The sequence below is a fragment of the Carcharhinus amblyrhynchos genome, chromosome 1 (assembly GCF_965287045.1).
Source record: "Carcharhinus amblyrhynchos chromosome 1, sCarAmb.v2.hapA, whole genome shotgun sequence".
NCBI lineage: Eukaryota > Metazoa > Chordata > Chondrichthyes > Carcharhiniformes > Carcharhinidae > Carcharhinus > Carcharhinus amblyrhynchos.
Window position 1 is genome coordinate 142,000,933 of NC_137324.1, and position 24,742 is coordinate 142,025,674.

General features: G+C 43.0%; 1 protein-coding gene across 1 annotated transcript in view; it reads left to right on the forward strand.

Annotated features, from left to right (window-relative positions):
* The window catches only part of rbm46 (RNA binding motif protein 46), an 83,144-nt gene that overhangs the window by 21,144 nt on the left and 37,258 nt on the right, over positions 1 to 24,742 (forward strand). The window contains exon 2 of the mRNA XM_080199657.1: positions 6,051 to 6,518. Coding sequence (XP_080055783.1) covers positions 6,051 to 6,518 — 468 coding nt within the window. The remainder of the gene's footprint in view (positions 1 to 6,050; positions 6,519 to 24,742) is intronic.

Sequence of the window (24,742 nt, forward strand, 5' to 3'; positions counted from 1 at the left end):
TCAGTTACATGGATAATGCAGGCAATTGGGACTACCTTAGAGGTTTGAAACAAAAACGGCAGCATGGACAAGTTGGGCCAAAAGGCCTGTTTGAACGCTGTAAACCTCTATGATCTCTTAAGTCTTCCACGCTCTAGGAAAAGAGTCCCAGTCTATCTAGCCTCTCCTTATAACTCAAACTATTAAGTCCCTGGAGCATCCTATTAAATCTTTTCTGCGCCCTTTCTCGTTTAATGATATTCTTTCTATAATAGGGCGACCAAAACTCTATACAGTATTCCAAGTGTGGCCTTACCAATGCCTTGTACAACTTCAGCAAAATGTATTTAGTGTTCTGACGGATGAACCCAAGCATGCTGAATGCCTTCTTCACCACTCTGTCCACGTGTGACTCCACTTTCAAGAAGCTATGAACTTGTACTCCTAGATCTCTTTGTTCTATAATTTCTGCAACACCCTACCATTAACTGAGTAAGTCCTGCCTTGGTTCGATCTTGCATTTGCCTAAATTAAACTCCATCTACCATTCATCAGTCCACTGGCCGAATTGATCAAGATCCCATTGTGATCCGAGATAACCTTCTTCACTGTCCACTATGCCACCAATCCTGGTGTCATCTGCAAACTTATTAACCATGCCTCCTAAATTCTCATCCAAATCATTAAGATAAATGACAAGTAACAGTGGACCCCTGAGGCACACCACTGTTCACAGGCCTCAGTTTGAAAAACAATCCTCTGTCTTCTGTCATCAAGTCAATTTTGTATCCAATTGGCTACTGGATCTCGTGAAATTTAACCTACTGCAACAACCTACCATGCGGTACTTGTCAAAGGCCTTGCTAAAGTCCATGTAGACAACATCGACTGCACTGCCCTCTTCTACCTTCTTGGTTACCCTTCTTAAAAACTCAAATTTGTGAGGCATGATTTTCCACTCAAAAGCTATTTGACTGTCCCTAATCCATAGAAACCATAGAAAATTACAGCTCAGAGACAGGCCTTTTGGCCCTTCTTGTCTGTGCCAAACCATTTTTGCCTACTCCCACTGACCTGCACTTGGACCATATCCCTCCATACCCCTCTCATCCATGAACCCATCCAAGTTTTTCTTAAATGTTAAAAGTGACCCCGCATTTACCACTTTATCTGGCAGCTCATTCCACACTTCCACCACTCTCTGCGTGAAGAAGCCCCCCTAATATTCCCTTTAAACTTTTCTCCTTTCACCCATAACCCATGCCCTCTGGTTTTTTTCTCCCCTAGCCTCAGTGGAAATAGCCTGCCTGCACTCACTCTATCTAGACCCATTCGGTACTCTAAATTCGACCGCACCAATGCCTTATATAACCTTACCATAACTCTCCAACTTTTATACTCGATACTCCGATTTATAAAGGCCAGTGTACCAAAAGGACTCTTTACAACCCTATCCACCTGTGACGTCACTTTTAGGGAATTCTGTACCTATATTCCCAGATCCCTCTGTTCAACTGCACCCTTCAGAGTCCTACCATTTACCCTGTATGTTCTACTTTGGTTTGTCCTTCCAAAGTGCAATACCTCACAATTGTCTTTGCTTCTCTAAATGCCTGTCGATAATGTCTGTCAGAATACCTTTAAATAACTTATTCACTACAGACGTGAGGCTCACTGGCCTGTAGTTCCCAGGCTTCTCCCTGCATCCTTTCTTGAACAAGGGCACAACATTTGCCACATCCAAACAGGCACCTCACCTGTAGCGGTTGATGATTAGATTTTTTTTGTTGGAGATGGTCATTGTCAGGCACTTGAGTGAGGTGAGGCTTCTGGCATAGCACATTGCTCATCTAGATCAATAACTACTTCAAACTAGCAAGTACTATGAATTAGGTTAATTGATCTTTCTGTTTGAGTCTCTGTGCCTTGCTGTGAGTCAGTAGTAGTGCTCTGCATCTGTATCATTTGTGGTTTAAAGGTAATGTATCTAGGCTGAGACTTTAGTATCACTTTATTGGAGTCTTGGATGGAACTTCAAACTGCAGTCCTGTTAGCCTTTGCAGCTGGATATCCAACTTTCCACCATTTTGTCTGGGTTAGTTCATGTCCTAGTGAATATTTATCCTTCAACTAAGAATGAAAACAGATTATCCGATCATTTAATTCAAACTTTTTATTGCTACTTTTAAAATGGACTTTCTGCTGGTGGCTCATAGAATCCCTACACTGCAGAAAGAGGCCATTTGGCCCATCAAGCCTATCCTGATAACAATCCCACCCAGGCCCTACCCCTGTAATCCCACGTATTTACCGTGCTAATCTTACTGACGCTAAGGAGCAATTGAGCATGGCCATCAACCTAACCCCCACATCTTCGGACTGTGAAAGGAAACTGGAGCTCCAGGAAGAAATCCATGCAGGCACGGGGAAAATGTGCAAATTTCACACAGCCACTTGAGGGCGGAATTGGACCTGGGTCCTTGGTGCTGTGAGGTTACAGTGCTAAGTACTGTATCACCGTGCTACCCACTACACATGGATTGGTCTTTTGTTCTGGAAGCTACCAAGAAGAATTACAAGATAATAATCCTCATCATCCAATAATCTCTTAGGCCGCTTTGAGGACGTAATAATCACAAAAGCAGGGGACTTGTAGGTTGCAACCCATTATGCCTTGAGTTGTTGATATACCCATCTTGCACCTGGGACTGTCTGGGTCTGTTTCAAAAGGGGACCACTGACAATCATTTGCACCCTGATAATGTTACCCCTCTACTGGAGTCGGAGGGTCGACCTAGGTAATGGCTTCACACCAAAAGAACCTGAATATGCATGGTAACTTTTTCAGAATGATTGGGGCATTTCAGCCCTGATGTCAAAGCCAGTTCCAGACACTAAACATCCCTCTGAAATTACTGGGGAGTAAGAAGATAATATGACTTGAGTGACCATTTTTAAATCTACATTCATTTGAGGTCTGAAAAACCCTTAATCTGATGTTGTCCGTCCATCCATCCAGTGAACACCAAGAAGCAGGACTCCAGGCTGAACAACAGCTTGTTCCTTGAAGCCTGAGTCTTGAAAAACTTCTTACCATCAACTGTCAAATTGATCTGTGTTCCAAATTCAGTTTAAGGCATCAGCATCACCTGTAAAGACTGCCTCTTCAGTCAGTTGAACTCAACCTCCTACATGAAAGAACTCCTCACTGGACTCACTTACTATTACTATCCATAGATGAAAATTTTTTTCTATCCCCTTACTGTGTGTGTAGTGGAGTGGGACATTGTGAATGCCCTTCCCCTGGGTCTGAATATGAATAAACTAGCTTACTGAGTCAATCGTAACATGAATATGCTGTAAGTTATGAGTAGATGGATCCTGTAAACTGAATGTTGGGGAAACACACCACAGCCTACTTCAAAAATATCCTCTGCTTCTAAACAATTGACAAGAAGAGTTTGCCTTTCTCTTTTGTCCATAACAGCTGTGGCACTCAAAAAAAAATTAGTTGCAGAGTTTTTTGAGTAGTTAGCACTAATGCCTCACAGTGTCAGGGACTGTTGGTTTGGGTCACTGTATGGAGTCTACACATTCTCCCCATGTCCAGGTGGGTTTCCTCCAGGTTCTCCGGTTTCCTCCCACAGTCCGAAAGACGTCCTGGTTGGGTGCATTGTCCATGTTAAGTTCTCCCTCAGCTTACCCAAACAGGCACTGGAGTGTGGCGACTAAGGATTTTCACAGTAACTTCATTGCAGTGTTAACGTAAGCCTACTTGTGACACTGATAAATAAACTTTAAAACTTTAACTATCTGAAGTCTCACAACACCAAATTCTGTGATTCCAAATAAACCTGTTGAACTTCAACCTGGTGTTGTGAGACTTCTTACTGTGCCCACTCCAGTCCAATGCCGGCATCTCCATATCATGAAATATCTGAGGTCACGGAAGGTGCCATGCAAATGCATGCAAGTCTTTTTCTTTTCCTAGTGGGAATATGGAGTTGAAGCTCAAGCTCAGCTATGAACATATTGAATGGTAAAGCAGGTTCACCAGACCCTATAGTCTCCCCTGGCTCCTAAACCTTGTTTTTTTTTCCTGATGCTGTCTCTGAATCAGTTGAAACATAGAAACTAGGAGGAGTAGGCCATTTGACCCTTTGAGCTTGCTCCACCATTCATTTTAATCATGGATGATCATCAGATTCAATATCCTGATCTCCCTTCCCCCTATAACCCTTGATCCCTTTAGCCCCAAGAGCTAGATCAAATTCTTTTTGAAATAAGTAGAAACATAGAAGGTGCCTTATCTTAAAAAAAATATAGCTTTTGGTTTTTTTCCCTTTGGACACAAGGTGGATCTGATCTACTTTGTACAAAATGGTTGGATTTCAGATGCAAAGTGACAATTCAAAATCAGTTTGCTTTATTCACACCTATAAAATCCAGATCAGTAATTTGATTTGATTTATTATTGTCACATGTATTAGTATACAGTGAAGAGCATTGTTTCTTGCGCACTATAGAGATAAAGCATACTATTCATAGAGAAGGAAAGGAGAGCGTGCAGAATATAGTGTTATAGTTGTAGCTAGGGTGTAGAGAAAGATCAACTTAGTGCGAAGTCGGTGCATTCAAAAGTCTGATGGCAGCAGGAAGTGGATTGATTAAGAGCCAGAGTAAATGGTGGAAAATGTGAAAGAAGAAGGAAAATATATTTAATTCCGCATATTCTTTTATATTGTAAAACATACATTGCGAAATCTGTTTCCATTGGTGGAAGGATTGAGAACACAAGGGAACAGATTTAATTGACAAAAGAGCAATGGAGGCCAATCATAATTGGATCTGTAGCGATTTAATTTGATCTGTTGGTTGTGGATTGCTTAGCTCTGTCTATAGCATACTGATTCCACAGTATTGTATGTTTGTTGGCCTGTGTTGTAGTTTCACTAGTTGATGCCTAGTTATTGGCTCGATCTTCGATACTTTTCTTTGCTTCAGAGTTGGTCACTTGGCTTGATGGTAATTTTAGAGCAAGAGATATGCTGTGAAGTTAGGGATTGTAGTAAAGTACGGTTCTGCTGTTTTTGATAGCCCACAGTACCTCAGAGGATGCCGATATTTGAGTTACTTGGTTTGGCCTAAATTATCCCAGTTAGCACAATGATTGTGCCACAAAGCATAATGGCAGGTGTTGCCAGTGTGGATTCGTGACTTTATCTTCACAAACATTATGTGGTGGCCACTTCTGCCATGGACAGACATGGTCAAGTTAGTGTTTCTTTCAATTAGTTCTCTTACCAACTGCCACAGACCTAATATGTCCTTCAGGAATAGCCCAGTTTGGTCAGGAATGAGGCAACTAATATGCATTGAAGTCCCCAAGTCAAGAGTACATTCTGTGCCCTTGATGCCTTTGTGCCTCTTAGAAGTGGTGTTCAATGTAGAGTAGCACGTTCAGGATATACCTCTGCTAAAGACAGGGCATTTGTTTCATCTAACAGTATAAATAGCTCATACAATAACACAAAACAGAAAATTCTGGAAAATTTCAGCAAGCCTGACCATCTTTGGAGAGAGAATAGAGCTAATGTTTTGAGTCTGGATGACCATTCGTCAGAGTATAAAAAGCTTTTTGGGTTGGGGTAAATTCTTGACAGAATCAATATGCATTTTGTAATCAATATGCATTTTGTAATGACTTATTTGAGGGAGCTTTTGAAGAACTCAGAAAGGTAACTGGCTCGCCATACGGTTAATGCCTGACTTGAGAAAACATGACAACATAATTTGAAGAGGGGCTCATGCATATATCAACATTTAACACGAACAAGTTTGTTACTGAATCTATTTTGTTATCCTATTTAGACACAATTCACCATGAATAAATATTAAATTTGTAATGTGGCATTAAAACTTAATCATTGGTTGATCCGGTATTTGTGTACAGTTATATATTATTGGTTGATCTGGTATGTATAGTTGTAAATTATAGTATAGTCCCTAATCTATTCATTAATCTGATGCCAGTTGTACCAAATGATTAAATACATCCTCTGTTTTAACAGGTTGGGAAGGTCCTCCACCACCTCGAGGATGTGAAGTCTTTGTAGGAAAGATTCCACGAGACATGTATGAAGATGAACTGGTACCAGTGTTTCAACGAGCAGGGAAAATCTATGAGTTTAGGCTAATGATGGAATTTAGTGGTGAGAATCGAGGTTATGCTTTTGTAATGTATACTACAAGAGAAGAAGCGCAGAATGCAATCAAAATGCTTAACAATTATGAAATTCGACCTGGAAAATTTATTGGTGTTTGTGTTAGCTTGGATAACTGCAGATTGTTCATTGGTGCAATTCCAAAAGAGAAAAAAAAGGAAGAAATCCTTGAGGAGATGAAGAAGGTTACTGAAGGCGTCGTTGATGTTATTGTCTACCCCAGTGCCACTGACAAGACAAAGAATCGTGGATTTGCATTTGTGGAATATGAATCTCACAGAGCTGCAGCAATGGCTAGAAGAAAACTTATTCCAGGTACAATTTTATTTTAGGAGTAATTTAGTATGGCAACCAGATTTTACTGTTCAATCACCAAATTTACCAATCCTATTATTTGGGGAAAAAACATAAGAACCTGTAGAACATTGATATGAATTACTGTTAGGCTCCTGATGTTAGCCAGGCTTTTGATTGTGTGTCAAGCATTTTTGTATGGCAAAGGACAAAGGAAAAATCCAAATTAAAATCACATTTCTTGGTTTCACACAGGACTTGGAGCTAAATCCAGAGTGAATTAAACAGAAAAAATGGTGTGTTCATCCTTTAGATAGAAATGAGTTCAGCTAAACAAAAAGGCACTAAATTGTACACGAAAAGGCTTTTTAAGAACTTATAGTCATAGAGGATTACAGCATGGAAACAAGCCCTTCAGCCCAACTTGTCCATGCCGTCTTTTTTTTTAAAGCCCTAAGCTAGTCCCAGTTGACCACATTTGGCCCATGTACCTCTATACCTTCTTATCTATGTAACTGCCTAAATGCTTTTTAAAAGACAAAATTGAACCAATTGCCTGCGTTTGGCCCATATCCTCTATACCCATCTTACCCATGTAACTGTGTAAACACTTTTTAAAAGACAAAATGGTATCTGCCTCTGCTTCTCCCTCTGGCAGCTTGTTCCAGACACTCACCACCCTCTGTATGAAAAAATTGCACCTCTGAACATTTTTGTATTTCTCTCCTCTGACCTTAAACCTACGTTCTCTGATATTAGACTCCCCTACGTTTGGGAAAAAACTTTGACTATTTAGCTAATCTGTGCCCCTCATTGTTTTATAGACATCTATAAGATCACCCCTCAGCCTTCTACACTCCAGAGAAAGTCCCAGTCTCTCCAGCCTCTCCTTATAACTCAAATCATCAAATCCCAGTAGCATCTTTCTAGTTTAATAATATCCTTTCTATAATAGGGTGACCAGAATTGCACACAGTATTCCAAGTGTGGCCTTACCAATGTCTTGTACAATTTCAACAAGACATCCCAACTCCTGTATTTAGTGTTCTGACTGATGAAACCAAGCATGCCGAATGTCTTCTTCACCACTCTGTCCACCTGTGACTCCACTTGCAAGGAGATATGAACATGTACCCCTAGATCTCTTTGTTCTGTAACTCTCCCCAGAGCTGTACCATTAACTGAGTAAGTCCTGTGCTGGTTCAGTCTACCAAAATGCATGACCTCACATTTATCTAAATTAAGCTCCATCTCCCACTCGTCAGCCCGCTGGGTCAATTGATCAAGACCCATTGCAATCGGAGATGACTTTCTTCACTGTTCACCATGCTATCAATCTTGGTGTCACCTGCAAACTTACAAACCATGCCTCCTATATTCTCCTCCAAATCATTAATATGGATAATAGCAAAGAAGAAAAAAGAACAAAAATAGCCTGGGAAACAGGCCCTTTGGCCCAATGAGCCCGCGCCGCCATTTTAACACTACCAGTTCCCCCCCTCCACCCATGACCCTTATCTATTGTTTTATGGCCATCCACATTGAGGGAAACTAATTTAGGGACAATTTATTACTGCCAGTCAGCCTAATAGCACATCTTTGGGGTGTGGGGGTGTGGGAGGAAACCGGAGCACCCGGAGAAAACCCACGCAAGCGCGGGGAGAATGCGCAAACTCCCACAGACACTGGCCCAAATCCATGTGTCTGCACAGCAAACAGTGATAGTCACTGAGCTGTTGTCTTGCCCAGCATCTGGTCCAGTTTAAGCACACACTAACGACATGAAGCACTAGGCCAATCTCGAACAATCAAGAGCAGCCCAAGTACGACCCATCGCGTGTATGCCCCTCGTTGGACAACAAGGCGGATCGATTTAAAACCTGTGAATGAAAAGAGAAAAAACATTATCACCATACCATATCCATTTACCTTACCAGGGACGCCCCAGTGCTAATGAACCTTATTTAAAACAATCTCCAATATCCACCCATCTCCAACCCACTCATGTGCCTGTCTAAGTTACTCTTAAACAACTCTAGCGTGTTTGCCTCCACCACCTTACTTGGCAGAGCATTCCATACCCCCACTACCCTCTGTGTGAAAAACCTCCCTCTAATATCTGTGTTATACCTCTCGCCCCTCACCTTAAGCCCATGGCCCCTCGTACTGTGTGCCTCTACCATAGGAAATAGCTTACCTCTGTTTACTCTATCTATACCCTTCATAATCTTATATACCTCTATTAGATCCCCCCTCAGTCGCCGTCTTTCAAGGGAAAAGAGCCCCAATTTGTTCATTCTTTCCTCATAACCCAGTCCTTCCATATCAGGCAACATCCTGGTAAACCTCCTCTGCACTCTCTCCAGAGTCTCCACGTCCTTCCGGTAGTAAGGCGACCAGAACTGGACGCAGTACTCCAAATGCGGCCTAACCATCGTTCTATACAACTGCAACATTAGACTCCAGCTCTTATATTCTATACCCCTTCGTATAAAGGCTAACATACCATAGGCTTTCTTCACAACTTTCTCTACTTGTACTGCCACCTTCAAAGACTTGTGCACTTGCACCCCCAGGTCTCGCTGCGACTCTATACTCCTTATGGACTTACCCTTAATCGTATGACTCCCCCCTACATTATTCCGGCCAAAATGCATCACCTCACATTTATCCGGATTAAATTCACAAGTATTCACCAGTACCTTAAAGCTTACTGAATTATGGTCACTGTTCCCTAAGTGCTCCCCTACTGAAACATGGATCACCTGGCTGGGCTCATTCCCCTTCCCTAGTTGGACTATCTACATACTGTTTCAAGAAGCCCTCTTGGATGCTCCTTACAAACTCTGTCCCATCCACGCCCCTAGCACTAAGTGAGCCCCAGTCAATATAGGGGAAGTTAAATTCTCCCACCACAATAACCTGTTACTTTTACACCTTGCCAAAATCTGCCTACATATCTGTTCCTCTATCTCCCACTGGCCGTAGTTTTGACTTAAGTTGAGATCAGAAAGGAGATGGTATTATGGTTCTTGAGAAACATTAAGGTAGACAAGTCCCCAGGGCCTGATGAGATATATCCCAAAATACAGAGAGAGGCAAAGGAGGAAAAGGAGGGGTCTTGAGAGAAATGTTTGTATCCTCCCTGGTTACAGGGGAGGTCCCAGACAATTGGAGAGTAGCCAATAATGTTGTTCCTTTGTTTAAGAAGGGTTGCATGAACAATCCAGGTAATTACACGTTGGTGGAGCGTTATTGGAAAGGATTCTTCAAGACAGGATTTACTTCCACTTGGAAATAAGTGGATGTATTAGCGAGAGGCAACATGGTTTTGTGAAGGAGGTCATGTCTCACTAACTTGATTGAGTTTTTCGAGGATGTGATGAAGATGATTCATGACGGTAGGGCAGTGGATGTTGTCTATGTGAACTTCAGTAAGACCTTTGACAAGGTTCCTCATGGCAGATAGGTGCAGAAGATGATGTCGCATGGGATCAGAGGTGAGCTGGCAAGGTGGATACAGAACTGACTTGGTCATAGAAGACAGAGGGTAGCAGTGGAAGGGTGCGTTTCTGAATGGAGGGCTCTGACAAGTGGTGTTCCTCAGGAATCAGTGCTGGGACCTTTGCTGTTTGTAATATATTTAAATGATTTGGAGGAGAATGTAACTGGTTTGATTAGTAAGTTTGGTGCATTTGCGGAAAGTGACGAGGGCCATCAGAGGATACAGTAGTATGTAGATTGGTTGGAGGCTTGGGCAGAGAGATGGCAGATGGAGTTTAATCTGGATACGTGAGGTAATGCATTTTAGAAGGTCTAATAAAGATAGGAAATATACAGTAAATTGCAGAACCCATAAGAGTATTAATAGGCAGAGGGATCTGGGTGTACAGGTACACAGGTCACAGAAAGTGACAATGCAGGTGGAGAAGATAGTCAAGAAAGCATGTGATATGCTTGCCGTCAGTGGTCGGGGCATTGAGTTTAAAAATTGGCAAGTCACGTTGCACCTTAGTTAGGCCGCAGTTGGAATATAGTGTTCAATTCTGGTCGCCACGTTACCAGAAAGGTGTGGAGGCTTTGGAGAGGGTACAGAAAAGATTTACCAGGATGTTGCCTGGTATGGCGGGCATTAGCTATGAGGAGAGGTTGCAGAAACTTGGTTTGTTTTCACTGGAGCAATGGAGATTGAGAGGTGATCTGATCTACAAAATTATGAGGGGCACGGACAGAGTGGATAATCAGAAGCCTTTTCCCAGGGTGGAAGAGTCAATTACTCAGGGGCACAGGTTTAAGGTGCGAGGGGCAAGTTTTAAAGGAGATATACAAGTTTTTTACACAGAGGGTGGGGGTTGCCGGAGGAGTTAGTGGAAGCAGATACGATAGTGAGTTTTATTCGGCGTCTGGACAAATACATGAATAGGGTGGGAATAGTGGGATATGGTCCCTGGCAGGGTAGAGGGTTTTAATTCAGTCAGACAGCATGGTCAGTGCAGACTTAGAGAGCCAAGAGCCTGTTCCTGTGCTGTAATTTTCTTTGTTCTTTCTCATGCCGCACAAATTTGATTGAATTCTTTGAAGAGGTGACAAGGAGAATCAAATGAGGGTAGTGCAGTGGATATTGTCTACATGGATTTTTGTAAGCTATTTGACAAGGTCCCACATGGCAGATTGGTCAAAAAAGTAAAAGCCCTTGGGATACAGAGTAATGTGGTAAATTGGATCCAGTGTTGACTTAGTAACAGGATACCCTTGCTAATGGAAAGCTGATTCAAGTGGTGTTCCACAGGGTTTGGTGTTGGGACCTCTGCTGTTTGTTTTAGATATTAATGATTTAGACTTGAACATGGAGAGCCCAATTGGGAAATTTACAGATGACACTTAAGTTGGTTGTGTAGTGGATAGTGTAAGGGGATAATTGTAAGCTCCAAAATTATGTAGATAGGTCGATGGAGTGGGCAGGAAAGTGATAAGTGGAGTTCAACCCTAATAAGTGTATTTGGGAAGGTCAAACAATGAAGGGGAAAACACAATAAACAGGAATGTACTGGGACAGATAGATACAGTGATAGATTTTGGCATGCAAGTGCACAGGTCCCTAAAGGTACAGGTAGGTAATATAAGGAAGGTATGTGGAATGCTCTCCTTTGTTGGCATAAGTAGAGCATACAAAAGTAGGTATATAATGATGAAACTATAAGATACTGGTGAGGCCTCAAACTGGAATACTGTGTGCAGTTCTGATCATCACATAAGAATAATGCAATTGCTGTGGAGTGCAGGGAAGATTTATTAGAAAGTTGCCAAGGCTGGAGAATTGTAACCACAAAGAGAAATTGGAGAGCTTGGAATTGTTTTCCTTGGAACAGAGAAGGCTGTGGGGATGACATGATTGAGATATGCAAAGTTGTGAGCAGTAGGGAGAGAGTAGACAGGAGGAATCTTTCTCTTGGTAGAGTTCAAAAACCAGAGATCATAGATTCAAGCTAAGTGGCAGAAGGATTAGCAGGGACATGAGGTAAAGCTTTTTTATGCAGGGGGTGGTAGGTGTCTGGAATTTGCTGTGTGAGTTGGTGTTGGAAGTGGACACCCAAACTTGTTTAAGGAGTACCTTAGAGCACTTTTAAGTGCTGTGCTGTAAATTGCAGGGTTGTGGGCCATGTGCAGGAAGATGGCACCTTTCTGTTTTTAGGTCAACATGAACAAGATGGGTTGAATGGACCCCTTCTATGGTGTATCGTTTCTGTTTCTATGGTATTATAGTACTGCTTTAAAGTATATTTAAAGTGACCTTTTTTAAATAAAACGTCGTGCTGTTTTTATTGTTTCCGCTCCATGTATTCCAGCATCTAATCTGATACTCTTTCTGTTTCTCAGCTACTGAGTGAAATGGTTAGCTTTTGGGTATCAAGGAAAATCTTTTGGGATTTACATGGCCTTGCACTTTTCTGGGTCAAGAATTGGTCATCCTCTTGGTGTGGAATTTGATTCTGTGATCTTCTGTGATCTTACTGCTTTCCAGCATTTTACCTGTCATTTGAAGGAGAGGAGGCAATTTAGGAACATAGGAATTAGGAGTGGAGTAGGCAATTCAGCCCTTTGAGTCCATCCTACCATTTAACATGATCATGGCTGATCTTATCCTGGTCTCAAATTCACTTACCTGCCTGCTCCCCATCGCTTTTCATTGGAAACATATCCATTTCTTCCTTGAATTTGTTGATTGATTCTGCCTCCGCTGCACTCTGGGGCAGTGAGTTCCATTAATTCACAATGCTCTGAAAGAAGTAGTTTCTCCTCATCTCAGTTTTGAACCTACCTCCTCTCACTCTGTCTGTGACTTCTTGTTCTAGACTGCCCCACAAGGGGAAACATCTGTTCAACATCCGCCTTATTAATCCCTTTAGCATTTGAAATACCTCAATCAGATTCCCCCTCATTTTTCTCAACTCCAGTGGGTACAAGCCCGAACTATCCAACTGCTCCTCGTGCAAGAGCCCTTCTTTGTACTTCCTTTGAATTGCCTTCAGTGCCACCACATCCTTCTTCATGTAAGGAGACCAAAACTCCAGTTGTGGTCTCACCAACGCCTTATACAATTGTAACAACACTTGTTTACTTATAAAATCTAGTCCTTTTGCAATAAATATCAAGATTTCATTTGTCTTCCTTACTATATGCTGCATCTACATACTCATTTTTATGATTCATGCTCAAGGACGCACAGCTCCCACTGCACTGATGCACTTTGAATTTGCTCCCATTTAAGTAATAATTTGCTTTTTTATTTTTGTGGCCAAAATAGATAACCTCACATTTATCCACATTAAATTCCCATTTGCCAGATTCTGGCCCATCCTAGACAATCAATATCTATCTGTAAACTATTTACATGGGATTTTACGGACTCACTCGTCCTGAAACCGTAAAATCCCATCCAAGGTTAACAGACCTTTCCATGGTCTGCCCCTCACCTGCTCCGATTCCAGAAGAGGGCAGGATGGTAAAATTCCAGCCATTATCTCCTCACCACAGCCTGCTTTCCCACCTATTTTACTATCGTCCATAAATTTTGCTACATTATACTCTGTCTCTGCTTGCAGATCATTTATATAGATTGTAAATAGTTGAGATCCAAAAACTGAAAACTCAATGGCACCCCACTAGTTACAGTTCACCATCCAGAAAAGGACGTATTTATCCCGGCTCTGCTTTCTGTGAGTCAGCCAAAGAACAAAGAACAAAATCAGCCCGGGAAACAGGCCCTTCGGCCCAACGAGCCCGCGCCGCCATCTCAACACCACCAGTCCCCCTCTCCACCCACGACCCCTGTCTAATGTTTTATGGCCATCCAGATTGAGGGAATCTGATTTAGGGACAATTTATTCCTGCCAATCAGCCTAACAGCACATCTTTGGGGTGTGGGAGGAAACTGGAGCACCCGGAGAAAACCCACGCAAGCACGGGGGGAATGCGCAAACTCCCCCAGACACCGGCCCAAATCCATGTGTCTGCACAGCAATCAGAGATAGTCACTGAGCTGTCGTCTTGCCCAGTACCTTGTCCAGTTTAGGCACACACTAACGACATGAAGCACTAGGCCAATCTCGAACAACCAAGAGCAGCCCCAGTACGACCCATCGCGTGTATGCCCCTCGTTGGACACGAGGTGGACTGACTTAAAACCTGTGAATGAAAAGAGAAAAAAACATTATTATCACACCATATCCATTTACATTACCAGGGATGCCCCAATGCTAATGACCCTTATTTAAAACAATCTCCTATATCCACCCATCTCCAACCCAGTCATGTGCCTGTCTAAGTTACTCTTAAATGACTCTAGTGTGTTTGCCTCCACCACCTTACTTGGCAGAGCATTCCATACCCCCACTGTCCTCTGTGTGAAAAACCTCCCTCTAATACCTGTGTTGTACCTCTCCCCCCTCACCTTAAGTCCATGGCCCCTTGTCCTCTATCTAAGCCAAAACTCTACCCCCAACCTTCTGGATCTAAAACTTTAGTATTTGACTCTGTCTTCACTCTTTCAATCTGAATTTGAAACTCTAGCATGCTGTGATCACTCCTTTCAAGAGGATTCTTAACTACAAGACCATTTGTCAACACTTCATTGTTAAATAATACCTAATCTAAAGTAGCCAATTCTCTGGTTGGCTCCATGACATGTTGTTCTAAGAAACAATCCCTAATGCACTCCATGAACAGTTTCTCAAGGCTACCTTTGCCAGGTTGATTAATCCAGTCAACGTGCATGTTAGAATCACCCACAATTACTGTTGTCCCCTTCTCACAAGCCCCCATTATTTCATAGTTTATACTATGCCCTACTTCAGAAGTACTTTTCAGGGGCCTGTAAATTACTCCTGCCAAGGTGTTCTTTCCTTGCTTTTTATTTCCACCCAGACTGATTCAACATTTTAGCCCCTATTGCCAATGTCATTTCTTAAACAGCATTGATATCATCCTTAATCGATAAAGCAACTCCAGCTCCTTCTTGTCCTTCTGGAATGCCTTGGACATTTAACTCCCAGTCCTGATCTTCCTGTAACCACTTTTCAGTAATCCCCACCAGGTCATACCCATTTATCTCTATTTGTGTCGTCAGCTCATTAACTTTATTCCAAATACTGCATGCATTTAGGTACAAGATTTTTAAATAAGTCCCACTGATTTGTCTTTCTCTGCTAATATTTTCTTGTTGCAATGCCTTCCACACTGTCCATCCTTCTTCATTAATCCTTGATAACACTGAGCCTCTTCTCTTCCATTTACTCCAACTTTCAACTCACCTTTTGATCCTTTATGTTTCCTTCACTCATCATGGCCCTGCCTGTTTCTCCTATTAACCTCTACCTTCTGCTCACCTGCTGCTTTAGTTTCCACTCCCATGTCTTATCCAGCATGTTACAAATCATTTGGAGGAGAATGGACAAGATCTTCTATCACACTGTACCTCATGCCTGCCTGTTCTGTTGTAGGACATTCCTTCGCCATGTCAAACTATTTAGGTGCAGACATTTGGCAGTTGTTGAGATTTGTAAATTATTGGATACTGCCTCTTATCCTGTTTCCTTGATACTAAGCATGAGAATTTGCTGAATGGTTGGATACTAATTGGATGAAGGCAGTAGGGTGACACAATAATTAGTACTGCTGTTTCACAGCACCAGGGACTCTGGTTCACTTCTGTCCTTGGGTGACTGTGGAGTTTCTGCTTCTGCATGTGTTTCCTCCAGGTGCTCTCCACAGACCAAAGATGTGCAGTTGGTTGCATTGGCCATGCTAAATAGTCCCTTAGTGTCAAAAGATGTGTAGGATCAGTGGGTGAGTCGTGGTAATTGTATGGGGTTATGAGGATGGGGTGAGCCTGGGTAAGATGCTCTTTCAGAGAGTTGATGCAAACTTGATGGGCTGAATGGCCACCTCCTGCAGTGTAGACATTCTGTGGTTCTTTATGGTTCTATGAAAGTCTTTGCTACATGTGAAGCTGGAAATATTCGTGGTGGACTGCAATTCTGCAAAGCTACTATGATTTGGACAAATCCAAATGTATAAAGCACTTTTTATATATAGAGGGCTTTGCAGCTGAGGAAGAACATGAACTGACCTGATCAGCAGCTACCAGCTCCTCCACTGTCAACAGCATGATCATCCATACCTTAGCAATGTTCTCTCCTCAAAGTAAATGGGTGATAACTTAGTGCTGATGTATGCAATAAGTTGAATAGTGAGGTCTGACACTGAGGTGTTGGCTTTTTTCTGGGCCAGTAGGAACCTTGGTGTACTGGGGTGATGAAATATTTTATACCATGAATCACATTGGGGCCAAGTTCTTTCTGCGTAGGTTTGCCAGTGCTGTTGGGAGGAGTTTAAACTAGTTTGGCAGGGGGTGGGGACACAAAATATTAGTAAATTAGAGACACATAATGCTACAGTAAAGGAAACAAGTCAAAGTGAGCTCAGCTATATTGGATGTCAAGAGAGAAAGGCAAGGCTGGCTGGTCTTTAATGCTAGGAGTATAATAGGTAAAACTGATGAGTTAAAGGAGTGGATTGATAATTGGAAGTGTGGTATTATTGCCATCACGGAGATTTGGTGGAGGGAAGGGCAGGACTGCCAACTCAACATTCCAAGGTATAGGATCTTCAGGGCAAGACAGAGGTGGCTGTTGCAAAATTACTTAAGGAGTAATTGTTTGGCTGGAGCAGATCAGAGAGGGAGAGATTCTTAGCAGGAGTGCTGCGAGTAGCCAAAGTACTGGTGTTTTATTTATTTGTTCTGTTTTTTCACGGGTTTTTCTTTCACGGGTTTTTCTTTTCAAGGGTTAAACTAAGGGAAGTGGAAGTCGCCCGCAGGGGATTCTGGGAGGTTGAGTTTTTTTTCCCTCGAGGCTGTGCAGGCGTCTGACATCAGCCAGTTGTGAGCGGGAGGTTTAAAGAGCAGGCCACTCTATACAGCGGGCAGCGTTGAGAGCAGGCACAGAATGAGCTGGGAGCAGAGTGAGAGCTAAAGAGCTTTGGCTCATCGGGCTTAGGTGAAAAGGGCGGGGCAGGGTAAGTTTGATTCTTAATTACTTCTTTCTCTGTCCCTTAAAAAAAAGGGAAATTATGAGTATGAGGCCAGTCTGTTGTTCCCAGTGTAGGATGTGGGAGGTCCTGGAGGTTCCTGGCCTCCTGGACGTACATATCTGTGCTGGGTGTGTTAAACTGCAGTTCGTAAGGGACTGTGTTAGAGAACTGGAACTGCAGCTCGAGGATCTTTGTCTGTTTAGGGAAAATGAGGAGGTGATAGACAGGAGCTACCGGCAGGTGGTCACAACGGGGCCACGGGCGGCAGGTAAGTGGGTAATGGTCAGGAAGGGGAAAGCTCGGGTGATAGAAGGCACCCCAGTGGATATGCCCCTTCACAATAAGTACTCCTGTCTGAGTACTGCAGGGGGGGACAGCCCACCTGGGGGGACCAGCAGTGGCCGTGTCTCTGGAGCAGAGACCGGTCCTGTAACTCAAAGGGCCAAGGAAAGGAGAAGGAAGGCATATTAATTGGGGACTCTACAGTGAGGGGTCAGATAGGCGATTTTGCGGAGATAGATGGGAATCTCGAATGGTGGTTTGCCTCCCTGGTGCTGGGATCCTGGATGTCTCTGGTCACGTCCCAGAAATCCTGAGGTGGGAGGGAGAGGAGCCAGAGATAGTGATATAGGTGGGAAGAGGGAAGGGGTCATGAAAAGGGAATATAGGGAGTTAGGTAGACAGTTGAAAAGGAGGAACGCGGAGGTAGTAATCTCGGGATTGCTGCCTGTGCCATGGGAAAGTGAGAGCAGGAATGGAATGAGGTGGAGGATGAATGCGTGGCTGAGGGACTGGAGCAGGGGGCAGGGATAGCCCAGGAAATTACCGACAAGTGAGTCTAACCTCAGTGGTTGGTAAGTTGATGGAGAAGATTCTGAGCGACAGGATTTATGAACATTTAGAGAAGTTTAGTATGCTCAATAGTAGTCAGTATGGCTTTGTCAAAGGCAGATCATACCTTACGAGCCTCGTTGAGTTCTTTGAAAATGTGACTAAACACATTGACGAAGGAAGAGCGGTAGATGTGGTTTATATGGACTTCAAGGCATTCGATAAGGTCCCCCATGCAAGACTTGTTGAGAAAGTGAGAGGGCATGGGATCCAAGGGGCTGTTGTTTTGTGGATCCAGAACTGGCTTGCCTGCAGAAGGCAGAGAGTGGTTGTAGATGGGTCTTTTTCTGCATGGAGGTTGGTCACCAGTGGAGTGCCCCAGGGATCTGTTCTGGAACCCTTGCTGTTTGTAATTTTCACAAAAGACCTGGATGAGGAAGTGGAGGGATGGGTTGGTAAGTTTGCTGACAACACGAAGGTTGGTGGCGTTGTGGATAGTTTGGAGGGATGTCAGAAGTTGCAGCATGGCATAGATAGGATGCAAGGTTGGGCGGAGAAGTGGCAGATGGACTTCAACGCGGATAAATGTGTAGTGGTCCATTTTGGCAGGTCAGATGGGATGAAGGAGTATAATATCAAGGGTAAGACTCTTAGCAGTGTAGGGGAATCAGAAGGACCTTGGGATCCGGGTCCACAGGACTCTTAAATCGGCCTCGCAGGTAGAGGATGTGGTTAAGAAGGCGTATGGTGTACTGCCTTCATCAATCAAGGGATTGAGTTTAAGAGTTGGGATATAATGCAACTTTATAAGACCCTAGTCAGATGCCTTTTGGAGTACTGTGCTCAGTTCTGGTCGCCTCATTACAGGAGGTTTGTGGAAGCTATTGAAAGGGTGCAGAGGAGATTTACAAGGATGTTGCCTGGATTGGGTGGCATGCCTTATGAGGATAGGTTGAGGGAGCTCGGTCTTTTCTCCTTGGAGAGACGAAGGATGAGAGGTGACCTGATAGAGGTGTATAAGATACTGAGAGGTATAGACTGGGTTGATTGTCAGAGGCTTTTTCCCAGGGCTGAAATGGTTGCTACAAGAGGACACAGGTTTAAGGTGCTGGGGAGTAAGTACAGAGGAGATATAACAAAAAACAAAGAACAACACAGCACGGGAAACAGGCCCTTCGGCCCAACGAGCCCACGCCACCATTCTAACATTATGAATGCTCTCCTCTACTCATGACCTTTGTCTACACCTATTGGGGAAGATTGAGGGAAGACGAATTTAGGGACAATTTGTTACACCAATCAGCCTAAGAGCACGTTTTTGGGATGTGGGAGGAAACCGGAGGACCCGGAGAAAACCCACGCAATCATGGGGAGAATATGCAAACTCCTGCAGACACCGGCCCAAATCCACGTATCTGCACAGCAAACAGTGATAGTCACTGAGCTGTCATGTTGCCTGTCAGATGGTCCAGTTTAAGCGTACACTAACGACGTGAAGCACTAGGCAACTCTCGAAGCAACATCCAAGAGCAGCCCTTGCACGACCCACCGCGTGTATGCCCCTTGTTGGTCAACAAGGCCGACCGAATCACCTGTGAAGTAAAAGAAAAGACATCAATAAACATGCAAAACTTAGACATTTACGGAATCCCCAGAAGCGCAGAAAATAAGGGGTAAATTTTTCACTCAGAGGGTGATGGGTGAGTGGAATCAGCTGCCATCGGTGGTGGTGGAGGCAAATTTGATAGGGTCTTCTAAGAGACTTCTGGATGAGTACATAAGACTTAATAGGATTGCACCTAGTAGGTAGGGATATAATCGGTGCAACCTGTGGGTTGAAGGGCCTGTTTGTGCTGTAGTTTTTCTATGTTTTATGTTCTATGAGTCAGTTACTGCAAAAAGGAGAGGTGATATCTTGGAAGAGTCTTCAAATGATGCTTTATGGTACAACTTAGGGACTTAAAGGGGGCAGCCACATTACTGGGAGTGTATTACAGGCCCCCAAAGAGTCAGCGGGAAATAGAGGAGTAGATATTTGGGCATATTTGGCCTATCTTGTCCATACCAACCAGGAAACCCAGGTGCCCCTTCTAATGCCATCTGTCTGTACCTGACCCATAGTCCTGTAGTTTACAGTAGTTGAGGTGCAGAACCAGACACTTGAGTTCAGGGTCTCTGCCTCCGCCACCAATTGGAATTCCAGACACCCTCTACTCTCTGTAAAAAAGTTTTTCCTCATGTCCCCTCTACTACTCCTACCACTTATCTTGAATTTATGTCCCTTGGTTCTAGAATTCTCTGCCAAGGCAAACTATTTTATCCTATTCACTCTATCTCTTCCCTTCATAATTTTGTATACCTTAATCAAGTCACCCCTCAGTCTCCTTTGTTCGAAGGAAAGTAACCCCAACCTATCCGATCTCTCCTCATAGCTACACTTCCCTAGCCCTGGCAGTATTCTTGTAGTCGTTCTTTGCACTTTCTCCACTACAAGCAGGAGCAGGCCAACAGGCCCTTCAAGCCTGCCTCACCATTCAATACGACCAAGGCTGATCAATGCCAGCCTCAACTTCTTTTCTGTGGCATTTCCCCATAGCCCTGTATCTTTTAATATATCCAGTATTTATCCACCTTCAGACCAATTACGTCCTTCTTGTAATATCGTGACCAGAACTGCACACAATATCCAGTCGTGGCCTCACCAGTCTTTTATACAATTCCAATATTATATCCTTACTTTTATATTTTTTACCTTTGCCAATGAAGGAGATCATTTCATATGCCTGTTTTGCAACCTTGTCGACATGACCTGCTGTCAAGATCTCTCACTTCACCTACCTTTCTTGGTATATTCTCATTTATTGTGTTTTCCTTTTTACTGTTTGACTTGTCTAAATGCAATGTTCATGCTTCTGTATGTTAAAATCCTTCTGCCACTTTACTCCCCATTCCACCAGCTCATCTATACCATTTTGGAGATCATAGCTATCCTCTACACTATCCACTACTCAGCCAATTTTTGAGTTGTCTGCAAGTTTCCCAATCGTGCCTCCCATGTTCACCTTCAAATCATTAATATATAACACATACAGTAAGGGTCCCAATAGCAAGCCCTGTGGAACACCATTTGAAACAACTTTCCAATTTAAGGATATCCACGACCTTTGTATCCTAAGTCAACTTTTGATCCAGTTTGCAACATTGCGCTGCATCCCATGGGCTTTTACTTTTTTGAGCAATCTGCCATGTAGGACTTTGTCAAACACCTTGCTAAAATTAATGTACACATCCACTACACAACCTTCATCAATTCTTCTTGTCACTTCTCTGAATTGAATGAAATTTGTGAGATAAGAACTTCCTTTAACAAATCCATCCTGATCATCTGACTAGTCCATGCCTTTCAAGTTACACTTAACCCTCAGGATTGATTCTACTAATTTGCCCACCACTGATGTATAACTAACTGGCTTATACTTGTTTGGCATTTCCTTCAATCCCTTTTTAAACAATGGAATTACATTTGCATTTTTCCAGTCCTCGGTACTTCTCCTCTAGTGAGGATTGGAAAATCATCCTCAGAGCATCTGCTATCTCCTCCACGATTCTTCAACAGCCTCAGAAATAATCCATCTGGCTCTGGTGACTTACAAATTTTCAAGGATTCCAGCCCTTTGAGTATTTCCTCTCTCTTTATGATTATCCCATCCAATATCTGTGTTCTTCTTGGACTATATCTGCATCATCCCTTTCCTTTGTAAGCATAGAAACAAAGTATTCATTTAGAACCCATCCTACAGCCTCTACATGTATACACGCATGTACCCTTCTTCATCTCTGATAAGTCCCACTTTTTCCTTAACCAACCTTTTACTCTTGATTTAATGGTAAAACATCTCTGCGTTTTCTTTAACTTCTTGCATACTGCTAATATGCATACTGGTAAGATGTGGTTGTATCTATAAGCAAGCTCAGGAGATAAACAATTTGTGTTAGGAGGAGCAACAGTAAAGTGGTTGGCAACTACCCAACATGGCGGTAGAGTGAAAGCAGCAGCTGTTGCTCAAAACATTGTCCAAGTGGGAGAGGCAGCTGTTTGTTCCGCAGATTAACTAGGTGGACTCGGTCTGCCCAGCTGAGGCTATCACCTCACAAAGGTACAAAGGAATGAGTGAGGTTCGGGGGTTTTGTGAAGAGGAGCTGTTGAGTGATTGGGAGGAAGGGCTGATTGAGTGAGTCATTCTTTGGGCAGGGAGGGGGGACAGGGTTTTAATTGATACATTTTTCCCAACTTCAAATGCTTCTGCAAGCACATCCATCATATTAATGGTAAGTAGAGGGCTAATTAGAGAAAGAAATTGCCTGTAGGGGGAAGCAAGAAGTTGGTAAATAGCAGAAGACAACCAAAAACTTTGGGAACAAGAAAAGGATGGTCAAAACTCAGAATAAAAACACATTATTGTGGACGCTGGAATCTGAAACCAAAAGAGAAAATGTTGGAAAATCTCAGCAGGTCTGGCAGCATCTGTAGGAAGAGAAGTGAGCTAACATTTCAAGTCTAGATGACCCTTTGTCAACTTTAGATTCGAAATGTGAATTCTTCTCTCCTTACAGATGCTGCCAGCCCTGCTGAGATTTTCCAGCATTTTCTCTTTTGATCAAAACTCTGAAGTTGGTTTTATCCTTATACGCTCTCTGTATAATTTAATTGCAGGTTTCTCAGGATGTCCTTCTCAAATATTCTTCAGAGAAAAAAAACATGATAGATGAAATAATAACAATATAGGCAACAATACCCTGGGTAGTGTTCGGTACAGAATTAAAAAAGACATGGGAGGGCAAAAGTAAAAAATGGAATTCAATAGCAAGTCATCAACCAATGCCACTTGACAGCACTGCTTCTGATCATGGAGAAAATGTGGAGATATTTGACATTGCACAAATTAATTTTCCAGGGCCAGGAAGATCTTTTGGTAGTAACTATGCAGTTGGTATGCTGTTAAAAACCTGATTACACTTCATTCAACAGGGATTATTATACCAACATTAGAGGTATTGGGCAAAATCTTACCAAAAAAAAGGCAGAATGTTGGTTCTGGCAAGTAAATTGGTGTGTTTCCTTCCAAAGAAACATGCCAGTCCTCTCTCCAGATCTTGTCCCACACTGCCACAAAAAAAAGGTGGATATGTTTCATGCTGTCATAGAAAGGGGCGGAGCTCAACACACCAGCAAAGCCCAGCTGCATGGAGATTGAGCACAATGTTCAAAGGGTCAGACCAAAGAGTAACCGTCATCCCACTGCACCACAGAGGTCTCAAGGGGCTCCCCTTCACCTCCATTAAAATGCTCCTCCACTCCCCCAATACAGCCAGCATTCAGCCCTGTTATCACAGCTGGCATTCACCCCCAGCAATTAGAGCCGGTATTCATCACTTCCCCACCCCAACAATCAGTGCTGGAACTTCCTTCCACTCCTGAACATTGGACCCATTTCCCCCCACTAACTTGCCATCTACAGTTAACGTTGCTGCCCCTCTGCCCCTTCCTCCCTGAACATTGAATCCTTTACACCAACCCACACAGTAAATGCCAGCATCGTCTCCAACTGGCCATTGTCAGCATGTCCAGCTCCCATGTGCACCACAATAAATTAATTCCCCCCTCCTCCCCCCACCGAATGAGGCTCCCACTGGGGTCTGCCCCTTGGCACAGGTTGACACCATGCAATCTCACCAGCGTGATTCATGACTTCTGGATTTTGTCAGATCTTGTGCCCATGCTATCATATTTGCAGATGGCAAGCCCAGGCCATAGTGTCAGCGTGGTTGAGTTGGTAGCACTCATCCCTCTGAATCATAACGTTCTGGATTTAAGCTCTACTTCAGGACTTGAGCACAGAATTCAATGTTGTGAAACCTGAGGGAGTACTACATTGTTGGAGGCACTGTCTTTTGATTGAGGCACTAAACTGTGTCACTATCTCTGCTGGGGAGAATGCAAACTATTCCATGACACCATTTCAGGAAGAATAGGAGGGTTATTCTCGTGTTCTGGGCAATATTTATCTCCCAGTCAGCGTCACACAAACAGATTATCTATTTATTATCACAATTACTGGTTATAGGAATTTGCCATATGCAAATTGCCAGTGAACGTTTTATACAACAATGACTACGTTTAAGAAGTAGTTTATTAGCTGTATAGCAATTTTAGAAATACAATTGTTCTTGAAATTACTCTATAGATGCAAGTCTTTTTTCATTGTAAAAAGGCAAGTTCATTCAGTTCAGTAATTTCTAGCTGATTGCAGTCTTATGGATACCTCAAAAAGACATCCTGTCCAGAACTGTAGAATTATTGATATCAATTTATGAATCTTCGTACTGAACTGCACATTTGCAGACTCCAGAAGTTGCTGTCAGTTTTAGAGGAGTAATGATGACAAACATGGAGGGCAGAATTTTTCCAACCTGCCTGAGTGGGAGCAGAATAACTAGCAGGAGCCAAAATATCGGAATCCCGCTAATATACAAATAATTCGCAATTCTCCCGATGGTGAGTAATGGCAGGTCAGGTATCTCTTCGACTAGTGGTGTGAATTTCACATTAAATTAGTTGCTCAGCACAATCACCTGCTGACTTACAATATCGAGTAGGAAATCATATCAGTGTGAATCACGTTTTGAAAAGTGTGGTGTGCAGCAGTTGGACCTCATTTTCGTTCACGACTGTGACGTGAGTGTAACATTCATTGCCTACTTGCCACAGCACTCTACCAGTTTCAGTGCACTGCCAGTGGAACACCACAGTGCTAGGGATATGA